At 40.2% G+C, this 13,745-nt stretch overlaps 4 protein-coding genes and 1 non-coding gene across 5 annotated transcripts; 3 read left to right on the top strand and 2 right to left on the bottom strand.

Moving 5' to 3' along the window:
* Positions 1–5,519: 5,519 nt before the first annotated feature.
* Positions 5,520–6,876, top strand: FOMMEDRAFT_101704 (RhoGAP-domain-containing protein; the record flags this gene model as incomplete). Its single annotated transcript, XM_007262141.1, has 5 exons — positions 5,520–5,915; positions 5,970–6,092; positions 6,177–6,392; positions 6,483–6,650; positions 6,728–6,876. The coding sequence occupies exons 1-5, from the start codon at positions 5,819–5,821 to the stop codon at positions 6,874–6,876; spliced, it is 753 nt and encodes a 250-aa protein (XP_007262203.1). The 5' UTR covers positions 5,520–5,818.
* Positions 6,877–8,383: 1,507 nt separating this feature from the next.
* FOMMEDRAFT_74232 (uncharacterized protein) lies at positions 8,384–8,682 on the top strand (the record flags this gene model as incomplete). Its single annotated transcript, XM_007262140.1, has 2 exons — positions 8,384–8,494; positions 8,557–8,682. Coding segments are annotated over 2 exons (237 nt in total), but the record flags the coding sequence as incomplete, so codon positions are not given.
* A 965-nt stretch (positions 8,683–9,647) lies between these two features.
* FOMMEDRAFT_t2 lies at positions 9,648–9,729 on the bottom strand. Its single transcript has one exon. It is a non-coding gene; the product is annotated as a tRNA-Thr (tRNA).
* A 228-nt stretch (positions 9,730–9,957) lies between these two features.
* On the bottom strand, positions 9,958–11,443 carry FOMMEDRAFT_73515 (ribonuclease H-like protein; the record flags this gene model as incomplete). Its single annotated transcript, XM_007262139.1, has 5 exons — positions 9,958–10,410; positions 10,463–10,701; positions 10,744–10,949; positions 11,004–11,270; positions 11,346–11,443. 5 exons carry the CDS (start codon positions 11,441–11,443, stop codon positions 9,958–9,960), a joined length of 1,263 nt encoding a protein of 420 aa, XP_007262201.1.
* A 223-nt stretch (positions 11,444–11,666) lies between these two features.
* FOMMEDRAFT_164926 (mitochondrial carrier) lies at positions 11,667–13,403 on the top strand. Its single transcript, XM_007262138.1, has 13 exons — positions 11,667–11,739; positions 11,791–11,859; positions 11,916–11,926; positions 11,979–12,042; positions 12,096–12,260; positions 12,317–12,441; positions 12,491–12,529; positions 12,650–12,751; positions 12,828–12,858; positions 12,922–13,024; positions 13,086–13,117; positions 13,169–13,288; positions 13,341–13,403. The coding sequence occupies exons 1-13, from the start codon at positions 11,676–11,678 to the stop codon at positions 13,367–13,369; spliced, it is 954 nt and encodes a 317-aa protein (XP_007262200.1). The 5' UTR covers positions 11,667–11,675; the 3' UTR covers positions 13,370–13,403.
* Positions 13,404–13,745: the final 342 nt, after the last annotated feature.

Below are 13,745 nucleotides of genomic sequence, written 5' to 3'. Positions count from 1 at the left end.
CTTACTACTGCTAAAGCTGTACAATCTCTTGCTTATTATTATGTAAAGGAGCCTCTTAATGAGTCCAAACTTTCTGGTACTGAATAGGTAGCAGAACTTTAAAATGGTTACTTAGTACACTTCTAGAGAGCATTTGGAATGAGGAAGCATGTTTTTAACAAGCTTCTGGATATATTAGAGAAGAAGGGTGGACTTTGTAAAACAAGATATATGAAAACTAATAAGCAGTTGGCTATCTTTCTGTATATAACTGTTACTAGGAACACAAACAGAAGGGTTCAGGAAAGGTTTCAAAGAAGTACAGATACAGTTTCTAAGTAAGTAATTTAAGTCAGTCTATTTACACTTTCATTGTCCTTTACCTTCTTTAGTGTCTGAATTAGAAGGGCCTCTTAATCAGCTATCTAGAAAGTAGTGTCTTCTAGTATGAGAACACTTGCTAATTACTAGTGTGTTGTGTAGAGAGCAAATAGATATCTTCAGAGATGTGTAGAGGATGACTAAGGTGGACAAGTAAGGGTGAGACAAGAGGTACTGTTAATATAGTATATATGGTCTCATCTTTAGAGTGTGTAATCTTAAAATGAGATACAGCTCAGAGCTGTATCTTGTTTTTAGTAAGTGTGTTGTAATTACAGAACAAGATTAAGAATGTAGATAGAGGTGGCTAAACACCTACCTCTATCTTAAATGTAGATCAGAGAGTGTTTAGATACATAATCTTACATAATTAAACAAGATCATTCCTTCTAAAAGGAGAAGGAGATAATCTTGTATAATTATAATCTATATTTAAGATAAAGGTGGGTGTTCAGCCACCTCTATCTACATTCTTGATCTTGTTCTGTAATTACAATACACTTACTAAAAACAAGATACAGCTCTGAGCTGTATCTTATTTTGAGATTATACACTCTAAAGATGAGACTGGATATACTATATTAATAGTACCTCTTGTCTCACCCTTACTTGTCCACCCTAGTCATCCTCTACACATCTCTAAAGACATCTATTTGCTCTCTACACAATACACTAGTAATTAGTAAGTGTTCTTATACTAGAAGACACTACTTTCTAGACAGCTGATCAAGAGGCCCTTCTGATTCAGACACTGAAAAAGGTAAAGGACAATAGAAGTGTAAATAGACTGCCTTAAATTACTTACTTAGAAACTGTATCTACACTTCTTTGAAACCTTTTCTGAACCCTTCTGTTTGTGTTCCTAGTAGTAGTTATGTACAGAAAGATAGTTAACTACTTATTAGTTTTCATATATCTTGTTTCACAAAGTCCACCCTTCTTCTCTAATATATTCAGAAGCTTGTTAAAAACATGCTTCCTCATTCTAAATGCTCTCTAGAAGTGTACTGAGTAACTATTTCAAAGTTCTGCTACCTATTTAGTACTAGAAAGTTTGGACTCATTAAGAGGCTCCTTTACATAATAATGAGTAAGAGATTGTACAGCTTTAGTAGTAGTAAAACAGTATAGTAGAGTAACAGTATTAACTAAATCCTAGTAGTCAGAGAAAGTACTCATAGTAATAGACAACAGTATAGGAGGGATATCTTAGAAAATGTACAGAAATTCAATAAAAATATTCATTTTATTTGGAATTTACACTAGAGTATACATTAAGATCATACAACTGTTTAGTACACTCTATAATCTTGTAAAATCATACAGTTGACCTGTTTAGCACACTCTATCATTTTTCAATATTATGATCTGTACACTTTACAGATTATGATTTATAGAAATCATATCTCTATACAATCTTGTACCCAAACACCCTCTCATAATTACACAAGATTATCTCCTTCTCCTTTTAGAAGGAATGATCTTGTTTAATCATGTAAGATTATGTATTTGAACACTCTTAATAACACTCTTACAACTGTTACTCTTTCTCCCCAACCTCTACCATCTCTCTAAGTCTAACCCTCTACCCTAACACTATGTTATTACTTTAGTCCTTTACTTACAAGTGTCCTCTAGTAGGTACTCTGAGTATAACAACACAGATAATAAACATTACTACAACTTGTCTCTCTAATCTACTATTATAGTGTCTGTACAGAGTCTTAGATTCTATGTTGTACTACTGAGCTAACCATACTGTCCTTTAATATAAAGTAGTAAGTAGCTAGTCCACTTTATAATAGTTTGTACAATAGTTGCTCCTCCCTCTCCTCCCAACTTTTTGTCTCCCTTCCATCCCTTCTGCTCCTTGTCCTACTACTTGTGTTGCCTCCCCTTCATTGTCCTCCCTTTTTTACATTTGTCTCCCTTTTTAAATTCACATTCACACATCTGTATTGTTGACTAGTACTAAACAACTTCTTTAATAACTCTACACATTTGCATACTTCTTCCTACTCTATAGTACAAGCAACACTTGACAAGCACACACAAGTATACTTGTGACAATGTTTATATACAACCACTCCTATAGTACCACCCTCTCCTCAACACTGTATGTGTTCTACTCCTTTGTACAATCCTTGTTTGACATTACTCTTAACAGATTTGCTCTACACACATTTACATTCCTTAGTACTGTTCATAACACTATTTTGAATAAGGTAAGTAGTAACCATTACTTATCCCTCCTAAGCTGAGTCTGTTCACATTACTTACATTACCCTCTCCCTTTGAGCCAGAATGTTCTAGAGATACACTTTTACAATCACACACAATACTTAAGTTCTCTACACCTCCAATTATAAGACATAGTCAGAGTATGTAATGTACACATATGAACATGACTTTGCTTACTACTCAAATCAGCTTGTTCAACACTCTGGATCCTAACCTTAGTACACTACTTACACTTGCTACACACTGTTACAGTGTGTCCACCTTTTCTCTCTTATTTTCACTTGCTAATCACTCTAAACTTGTCTTACAAGCACAGTCTCAGCCTCTACAACCTGCTTGACCTTAATTCACACACACACACAATTCAACTTGTAGGGACCAGTCCCGGACCACTCAGACTCGGTCCAGACGCAGGACTGGACTGATGAACCAGTCCTCTGTAGTCCAGTCCTCATGGGTCCAAGAGAGGTCCAGTCCTGGGTCATTGGGAAAAAGTCTAAAAGGTTATATTACATTATAATGGTGTGAAAAAAGTGAAAAAAGTAAAAAAAGTAATTTACATATTATCAGACCTCGATTTCTGATAAAGTAGTATAACTTTGTATAAGGTACTGTAAGGTTTATGAATGTAATAAAAGTACATAAGGGTAATACCCCTTTTAAACATATAAAATGCATAATATTGGACCTCCCTTTTTTGAAATGTATTGTAAGGATTACCAAGTTTTGAAAGGGTAATATATATTTGTAATGTTTTACAGACTATACATAGTTATTATTCCTTAATAATAATAATTTTCCCTTACATCCATTCATTATTAAAATAACAAAAATCAATTATATTAAAATATTTGTACAATACATCATTATCTACAATAATTAAGGAAAATAAACTAAAGCACATACATAGTGCAGCCTGTGTCAAGATTTGTGTAGAGAATGAGTGAGAGTGTCTGTGTCTACTGTAATATAAATACAAGTAGGTAGAGGTTGGGATTGGATCAGACTCAAGTAGCAAATAAGTGTATTACAGGTGTTGATTGTTAGGCTCATCCCTTGACCAGATCCAGACAGACCACCAGAAAGTAAGAGCATTGAGAGGCTCAATAGTTATGACTGTATTTACAGTTGACCCATCCTTACAAGCACACTACATTATCTATCTCAAAATCACCAAAGTCTGTCATCTCTACTTTGTACATACTACTACACATTGTGTACAGATATCTGAACAGGCAGCTATACAGTGAACTATTAGCAGAGAGTAAATCAAATTTGCTGTAGTTGTCAGAATCAGTAGTAGATACTAATGAAGAGACACTTACAGTACTTGTAGTGTATGATGAGCTACCTCTTGCCTTGTTCTTTTCCTAACAGCATCTGTAACAGAAGAGGAAGGATGTGTTCTCAGACTGTTTAATGTAGTCTTCATCACCATACTTTGGTTGTTACTTGGACATCAGCAACTATAAATTCTGACTATATGTGTAACCTTGTGGGGCTTCCATGTGAGTACCAAAATAGACAATCAAGTTCATAGTAGGATGGCTAAGTACGGATGAACCAACTTTCCCAGGTTTCTGATCCCACATCCTTTGAAATGTGTTCATCTAGGTCTAGGTCATTGCAGAAACGCCCATTCATCTTCTTCCCATGCCTTCACCTACAACATGAACCATCACAGCCTCTACATGTCTGACAGTGATAGTGAGGCGTCAGAAGACAATTCAAACCCTTTACATCATATTTTACCAGAGATACTCGACCAACTTACTCATCTAAACCTTACGGGTCAGCGCGTTTTAGTGAAGAGGAAATCCGTGTCGATTGGGGCATACGGAGACATTTCCAGATGTAAATACGATATAGAGGGTCGAGGTACAGTGTGGGTTGCAGTCAAATGTCTTCGGTTCTACATGAAGGATGACATCAAACTGGTAAGTCATCGGACAACATTACCGACACAGCCATTGTCATCACTGAACTCTGCTCAGTTGTTTGAGAAGGAGATTTATGTCTGGTCAAAGCTAAATCACAACAACATTCTTCCTCTTCTTGGATACGATTTCGACGAGGTGACGGGGTATCCATTGCTGGTATCAGAATGGATGGAGAAAGGAACAACTTGGTCATACGTCATGACACATCCAGAGGCAAACGTGGTACGTTTGGTATGTGTATTCTTTCATAAAATATATCAGTTGTACTGATACTGAGTGGCTACAAGATCTCAGGAATTGCCCAAGGTCTTGCATACCTCCACGAGGAACTCGTTATTCATTCGGATATCAAATCAGTATGTGTTGTTGCCTTTTTTCGAATATTGTTAATATCTGTATGTTGGCAAGGATAACATCCTCGTCTCCAATAACGGAGAAGCTCTCATATGTGATTTTGGATGCTCTCGTATGCTAGCTGCAAGCCGGACTCTCCTCCTCCTCACCTCGGGTCTAAAAGGAACATCAAGCCACCTCGCGTATGAGCTTGTAACTGAAGAATCTGCGAGCCATACTAAGCAATCAGACGTGTGGGCATTTGGAATGACAGTATTCGTAAGTTTCGCGAATTGGCGAAGAGAGTAATCCTTAGTAACAATATGATAGGAGCTACTGACTCAAAAACGCCCGTATGAAGGAATGACAGATTTGCAGGCACTAGCGGCATTGATAAAATATCATTTGCCTCATTTTCCACAGGAATTCCCGACGAATATTTCCGCTGAACAGGCAGAGACTTATAAAAATATCTGCTTGTCTTGCTGGGCGCGGAAGCCCTCAGAGCGACCGTCAATGGCAAAATTGGAGTTGCTTACAAGACCGAGAAATGTTCAAGCAGCGAGTGATGCACTTGGAGAAGGCTCGGGAACCCCTTTAGATGGGCCAGATCGGTATCATTCTGACCCTCAGGCTGTACTCGCAGGAGCGGCAGTTTCGCTAGATATGCCTGACAGACAGACACGAACTGGACTGCACCAAGTAGGAGGTGAAGCAAATGAGGATGGTTCCGTGTGTATTATTCCTGCAGTATACAACGACTGGAAGGACAAGAGGCACGTTGAGCATGTGTTCCAGAGGCTAAGCAGCCTACGCTTGGCGCGATGTGACCTCTGCAGAGGCAAGATGTTGGGATCACGATTTTGTTGCTCAAGTACGCGCATATAGCCTTTTTAAGTTGTTTTTATCCTGGACCGTAATGTATATCATTGGTAGCGTGCACCATGTCCGTGCACGTCCGATGTGTCCTTCATGTACAGGTATCATGCTACGACGGATCTGCAGGTGGTTCAGACAAGCGCCCTGCCCCAGCCGAGTCTCGTACGTGCCTGATGATTATCCGCGATTTTACTTTCCATTGATGTGTTCTATTAGCGTTTTCGATGTTCGGAAGGGATTTGATTGAGCAGGTATGGGAAGATGCGAAGACGTCGAAGAATTCAAACTTGTTCGTACCCATCATTGTGGAGAAATGTATCAATTTCATTGAGGCGAATGGTACGTTTTAAGTGTGCCTGTTTATGCCTTCTTGTTCGTAGCTAGAACTGACGATTGGGCGTTCTCTCTCCACGTCACTTATAGCTATGGATTATGAAGGTATTTATCGAGTTAACGGAGATTTGGAACAATCGAAGGCGATTGTTACATTATTCGAGCGTGGGGACTATGAGTTTTCCCATTTGAGTGACTTGGGCTTGTTCGTTGCGCCAAGCATTACGTTCGTGCTGAAGAATTACTTCGAGATGTTGCCCAATCCGTTATTAACATTCGAGATGCATGAAGCATTTGTTGCGGCAGGTATTTAGATATCATTCTACATTTCCTGCTTTAGATAGTGCTCGGAACAAAGAAGAATGAATATTGAGACTGAATCTTGGCCCTCTTTAGGTACCGAACATCGTCACTCGAAGGGCCCAGTAATGCGGGATCTTGTCAGGAAACTCCCCATAGAGCATTACCGCACACTCGGCCGGTTGATGCTTCATTTTCATCGGATACAACTAAACGCTAAAGTCAACCTTATGAACGCACAGAACCTCGGTGTTATTTTTGGTCGTACGTAATCTATCTTCTTCTACATTGCTTCTTTAGAGTTAATCTGAAACTAATTCTGTTTGCTATTCTGCTTGTAGCCATACTCATGCGTTCTGAGTACCCAAGCCAGCAGATTGAAATTGCCAGTATTGGGGGCAGTGTGCTTGTGATTGAGTTTCTCATTGAAAACGCACCGTTGATATTTCATACGTTCTCCATTTTGTCTGTTTCGAGGTCTACATCTTGATTGTACAAAAGACAATATACTACAAAATGTGTATTGTATGTTTAAGCATCATTATTATGTAGGATACACGGGAAAATATTCATACTATCTGTGAAAACAAATTTCCTACTGAGCACAAAGTCCGTGTTGGATATTTAGATTTTAATATTTTAATAGTATGGAATATTTGAATTACACTTAAGATCTGTGGCCCAGAAAATGTGAGTAGACTTGGCTTTTCTTTAAGCGTTTTTCAGCAAAGTCACTATGTATCCTGTACTAGAATCCCTCTTCCCGTTTTTTTTCCAATTGCACCCCATATATGCTACTTTATGCCAAACAGAACTTTGCTTTGCAAAAGTGTGACTGTACCATAGAAACATAATAAACCTATATTTTCTAAAAGAAAGATTCAAGGAATTAAAATCTTTTGTAATACAATCAGACTGTAATTGGCCTTGTTGGTTTTACCCATGGACTTTTTTAGTATCCCTTTGCTCAATATGTATAATGTGTGTGCAAAAACGATTATATTGCTTTTTGTTTTGAAGGATGTGCTGTCTGTTATGAATTATAATTGTAAAACGATGGAAATATAGAAATGAGAGATCACCTCCTGCCCTGTCCAAATAAAAACTAACTCTAAAGCCAGAGTATATCATTGTATACAGATTGGCATGCACAACAATTCTCTGGATAATAGAATGAGTTGTTGGGGTAATATCAATTTCTGAAAGGAGGGATCAGTGTATGAGTGACGCGTTGTTACGATTCGCGACGCTCTCGCGAGTCGCGTCTCGACCTTGGTCCTCAACCGAGTCAACGTGGGATCACGATTCACTTTATCAGTGTTCGTCCTCGTCTCCCCTTTCCTTCTGTTTCCCCTTTCCTCCTGTCTGCGCGACATCAGTGGAAGACAGGCGCTGTCTATCTCTCATCAGCCAGGTTGTATATTATCGGAGTATCTAATTTCTGAGTATCTGCATTGTTGTAAACTGGATATTGCGACGAGATGCCAACGTTGCCCTCAGCGATGCTCCTCGGGCTCGGACTAACATGGCTCACACTACTGGTCCAAGCATACATCCCGGCGGTGCCGACGAACGATAGTGCGGCAGTTCAGGCTGCGGTGAACGAAAGTGATACCTCACTACTGAAGATCCAATGGTATGTTGTCGCCCTTCTCTCAGTCCAACACAAAGTTCTAGCGGCTTGATTCTCTTCAGGTTTCCAAATGCGTCAGTATCTATACGCTCATCTTGACGCTTGGGAAATCCGCATAACTGACGTGAAATACTAGAACCTTTACACAAACCATCTCACACCAGATTGTAGGGTCGGCCAGTATTGGTATAAACAATGTACGTCCGTATCGTGCACTATACTATTGAGACTTGATTTTCTTTGACGCTTTTTACTACAGGGAGCCCTCGTCCACTTTACAGAGCAGAACGACTCAAATCAGACGAGTATGTATATTTTCTGTCCAAAGGCGCTTTGATCACTCAAATAGGTTTCATACGCGGCGGCAGCGACAACACCGTGGATTGCCTTCGTTTCTTGTGATACGAACGGATCATCTTTCTCTTTGAATGAAGACGTTTTTACACTGGCTCGCGACAAGGGTGCTGTTGCTGCTGTACAGTTGATTAATGGTTATCTATCGAAAACCCGAACTCATAGAACTTCTGATGCGCCCAGCTTTTATATTCCAAATGGTCCGAAGCTTGCATCATGAATCCCGATTATGCAAACCCTGCAACATACGATCATAAAATTGATATATTTTCCACAAAGTCCCTCGTGGCCGCTCGGTACGTTCTTTGATATAGCCGCGAAGCGTCTGATTGAATTTAGTTATCCAGTACCATTGAAAACGCATTCATGAATGTGAACCAGTCACTCTACGGAAATTTTAATGCAGCAACGTTGAACAGCACTTTTGATGATATAAGCCAAGGTATACAGACTGGACAAGTCTCACCCGGATATCTTATTGCAGCTTTGACAGCTGCTGCAAATGCATCAATACCAGAGAATGGAAACCAATCTAGCTCAAGTCCTGTGCACTCAAGTACTAGTAAAAGGGATGGTAGAGATATTACTTTGTGAGTAATCCTGTACTTAATTATACCTGATTGCTAATACAACTAGATAGATTTCTCTTATTTATTACACTGTTTCAGATATTATCTGAAAGTAGTTATACATTTTAGCAGATTTAATTACTAAAGGAGTCAAGTCTAAATTGAAGTTAGTAGTGAAATTTAAAATTACATATTAGTATATAAAAATAAGTACAAATTAAGTAATGTTAAGAAAAGATATAATTTTTCATGTCTTATAAAAAGAAAATAATGAGTTAGACAAACTTGTAAAACTCAGGAGTAAAGAAAGTATATATTTATTCAAGCAGAAATAACTAATAAAGAAATTTATTAAATATATTGTAAATACAGTAAAATATGTTATAATGCATAATGTTGGGAGAAGTCTGAATCCAATGTATTATGTGCTTTATGCATTATTGTATACAATTTAAGCAGGTAAACTCAATTTTGTTACAGAAAATTGTAATACATTATACTGAATACACATTATAAAATAATGTATTATAATATATTTTACTATAATATATTAGGTTTTAAGTAACAAAATTAGGATTGCTTATTAAAAAAGATACTATAGTGTATTAAATTCAGTATTCTCTCATTACTATGTATTATGGCATATATTACTGTATACAATCTGGCTATCTAAAAAAAATAAAGAAAAGATTAAAAGAAATCTTGTGCCTCTGCCCCGGATCGAACGAGAGACCTTAGCATCTCTAAAATTTACAAGTGCTACGCTCTACCACTGAGCTACAAAGGCAACAGTAAAAGAGTTTTTAGTGTTTATTATAAACATTATATTAGCATTTTTTCCGTACCCAACTGTACCCAAGCAAGTGTATTGTGGAATCCTTAAAAATTGCATACCGACACAACCCTGTCTACAGTAATTCTAGCTTTGAACACTATCCAAGTATTCTTAATTATGCTAGAAGCTGCAAGCCAAGCATGCAAAAGTATACATGTAGGCTCGTAAATGTTACATTGTTCACAAAATCCTCATACTATCCTTGAAATCTTTCCCCCGTTCCGACGAAGAAGCGACACCGTCTAATGTTGTCCACCAATTATCCTTAGTCCCTTTACTCTCGGATGTTTTAACCCTGGCGAATATCTCCCCTTTCCTTTTTTGTTTCTTGATGTTCACACCGCCAGTGACCTTAACTACTGTTGAGAGACCAGAGCTAATACCGCGTCGTCCACCGCCTGGGAAAGTTTCTGGTTTTGCGTTTTTCCGAGATTTCTTAGATTTACTTGAAGATGTCGGGGAGGACTCTGTATTTGCATCTGCTTGTTCGTCATCGTCGTCATCGTCTTCGGCGTGTACCTTCCGTTTTCCTAGGGATTTAGATGATGTAATATTAGCGACAGGTCGGAAGTTCTTGTCCCATTCCTTCCGATGTAGTCTGTACAAAGCCATCGTCGCTCGAGCATCTGTCACCTATACATCCCATTAAATAAAATTTAAAATCTTAACAACACTGGCAACATACACTAGAATGTTCTCCAGCTTGGATAGTAACTCCCAATTCTTGCTGCGTCAGCTTTCGCAGAGCAGGGTACTTGGACTTGAGTAGTCGTGCCTTCCCCGCGTACAACTGCGTATCGCGGATGAGAGGTCGAGGGTGTGAGAGGAGAAGAGCTTTTAGGTCGTTGTTTATTGCGTGCCCGACGAGGATTCGGTCTTTGAGTAACGAGGCTACTCGTTTTTGTATTTCTTGGAATGATATGGCTATGACATCCTCGGGTTAGTCTGATTGTAGGTTTATGGAACGAATTGGCGTGCCATTGATCATGTCTTCAGCACGAACTCCGCTTACATGCGTTCGGTAATCGACAACACGTTCTCTTTGTCGCACGAATTCGTCCAAGATGATTGCTCCGTGGTAGTTCACCAAACTGACACGTGCGAGGGAGGATTCGGAGCCTTCAGGTCCAACACCGACCATTTCGCAATCGATGGCGAGATATTTCCCTGGCCTACAAGTCTTGGTAGGGATAAATCCTTGTAAATCATAAATTGCGCATACGCACTGTTTCTGCTCCTCGGTATATTCAAGCTGTCCTAGAACCATATTCCGTAGATGTTCTAATGACTCTCTTGAATTTGAGATAACTGTCTTGCTGGTGCTAGCACCGGCCGACAATTGCAAGGATTGAGTATCACGACCTCTCGGAAAACCAGTACTCGAAACATCATCCCGAACGCTGCTGCCTGCTTCACTGCCTGCATCACTTCGAGTGCTCTCGAGCTTTCTCCGCTTCCTTGGAGGTGGTTTTGACGTCGTTTTAGTGTTTTTGCTAATTTTCTGCCACCAATCGTAGAAGGTTTAGTATTAATATTGCGTTCTGCAAAAGAGAAGCTAAATGGAAGACATACATGCCTTCTGAAGTGCAAGCCAATTTACTGATGGTGTTTGCTCAGGTGCCTTTATCTTTTCTTTCCCTTTGGGCTGCTTACTTGACGAAGCCATGGATTATAGCAGCGAGGAGGTGGAAGTGAAGATTTGAGTTCGGTGCCGACGATCGTGTGACGCGAGACTGGTGTGCTCGTTTGCCTTTCTTATCTTGCGACGCTTCTACGACTATGTCTGTCCGATGCCTTGGCTTTTCTCATCTTGACTGTCATCAAGTCAACTTTCTTCTTGTCCTTTGTGACAAGATAATAAGATAAACTCGCTCCCCTAGACATTCGGTGACCTCGTCATGGGTGTCCTTGACACGATATGGCATCCGAGTACCATAAACGAACTCATGGCTGGTAGCGTTGGTCAGTATTGCTCCCTCTCCGGTTGAACTAGATCAATTAACTCAGCCACAGGCGGGGCGGCTCAGGTACTTGTGGGACAGCCTCTCGACACGATAAAGACTCGTGCACAAATTGCTCCAAGTGAGTATTATAAGCGAAGACAAAGGAATATCTCTTGATGACGTTGTACCCAACAGAGGGCATGTTTGTTAGTAGTCTTTGCCCTTTTAGACTTCCCAGATGCAGCAATGTCTTTTTAGGAAGGCCCCATGGATATTTTAGTACAGACAATACGGAAGGAGGGTGTCCTCGCTTTGTGGAAAGGCGAGTAAGGACTATAAAGGTAGCCATGCTGTGCATTAATCCCTGCTTTATAGGAATGGCGAGCCCTCTGATTGGTATCGCTGGTGTCAATTCCCTCCTCTTCACCTCCTATGCCGTATCAAAACGCATAATATCACCTTTTCCCGAGCTCTCGCTAAAAGAGATTGCTGCGGCAGGTGCGATGGCTGGAGCAGCAAACTCAATACTTGCTAGTCCAGGTATGTGTTCCTGCCAGCTATTGTCTTTCCTGTAGAACTCATGTACTTGAGAATAGTTGAAATGTTCAAAGTACGAATGCAAGGCCAATACGGTAGCGCGACAGATAAACGGCTGAGAGCCGTAGTAAGCGAAATGTGGACGCAATGGGGATTTAGAAAAGGAATTATGCGTGGTTTTTGGGTAAGATGACAACTTATCGACGTTGCGAACGTGTAGTGATTCCCCACAGATTACCGTTGCTCGGGAAATTCCGGCATATGCAGGGTTTGCCTTCGTTTACTTATCGGTGACATTTCCCTGGCTGATTTTTTTCTGGGCATGCTACAGATTTTATACTGGTACGATATCGTCAAGTGCCACGAAAAGTGTGCGCTCAGTGTCAGCGTAATCTACAGGGTTCGAATTCGCCAAGCGCCGTTTTCGAGAACGTTATCCAGGTCCCACCGGTCTTCCGGTCTGGGCCTTACTCGCCAGTGGTTCATGTGGAGGTGTACGTCACCATTCATCCATTCATTCTATCAGGACTTATCCATTCTCACAATTTTTTACTTATTTTTATTTGGCAGATCTCATATTGGCTGGCTTGTTATCCCCTAGGTGTGTCATCCAGTGGCTTCGGATGGAACCTCAAAAGTATTTAAAGGCTGTGATTTGTCCTAGATGTGGTCAAATCGCGCGTACAACTTCGTAGTACTCCACCAACTGGTACGCCTGTACAGTATATCGCTCATGAGCTTAAAGTTATCGTGACGGAAGGTGGATTGTAAGCCCTCGATATTCAGTCACTAGGTATCTTCAGTGGCACTTATTTTGGTTTGATCTAGTGTTGGTCTCTTCCGTGGATTATCACCGTCATGTATGTCCATTTATCCATCTTTTCCACACGGAGGGCTGACCGTATTGGTAGTGCTGAGGAGGTATGATTCATGGATCTTGACACTTAGACGTGTTAAAGGTCCGATTCTGACACCCTTTTGCAGCATACCAGCCGCAGGAGCGACATTTGGAGCATTTGAATTAACAAGAGGTCAGCGCATAAATTAAAAGTGATGCTTCTCATACTCACGAAGAGATTGTAGAGTTCTTACGAGATACAACAGGTGTATAATGACAGTGCAATACAAGTTACCCTTTTAGGACAAAAACCAAACTTCAATTCAGACAAATTTTTTGACTGCAGGTACCCTGTGGACCACCCTCCTGCTTCGCAAAGCAAAGCAGGCGACTGGGCCAGGGACAATAACAATATATTACAGAATCCTTTCAGATAATATACAAGGAAGTAAGTAATAAAAGAAACCAAGAAAGCGTGAGGAAAGAGGGGGTCGCTAGACGGATGAGAGACGAGGGGAGGCGAGAAACGGAATAGAGGTAAAAGCTATTTGCAACTATGTACTCGAAAGCTAACCGTCTTGTGGTTGGACAGCCAGAGACTGACATCCGCAGTTGCGAATGATGTGGCTCGATAGACACTGCTTGCGCCC

This window comes from Fomitiporia mediterranea, assembly GCF_000271605.1.
Source record: "Fomitiporia mediterranea MF3/22 unplaced genomic scaffold FOMMEscaffold_1, whole genome shotgun sequence".
In the NCBI taxonomy this organism is placed as follows: Eukaryota; Fungi; Basidiomycota; class Agaricomycetes; order Hymenochaetales; family Hymenochaetaceae; genus Fomitiporia; species Fomitiporia mediterranea.
Note: the sequence above shows the minus strand (reverse complement) of the source record. Positions and strands in the feature narration are given on the sequence as shown.

Bases quoted from the DNA above. Each gene is read 5' to 3' on its own strand.
- FOMMEDRAFT_164926 (XM_007262138.1), top strand. From the start codon at position 11,676: ATGGGTGTCCTTGACACGATATGGCATCCGAGTACCATAAACGAACTC. The intron at 12,442-12,490 runs GTAAGATGACAA...GATTCCCCACAG, and splicing joins GAATTATGCGTGGTTTTTGG to ATTACCGTTGCTCGGGAAAT. The intron at 13,025-13,085 runs GTAAGCCCTCGA...GGTTTGATCTAG, and splicing joins ATCGTGACGGAAGGTGGATT to TGTTGGTCTCTTCCGTGGAT.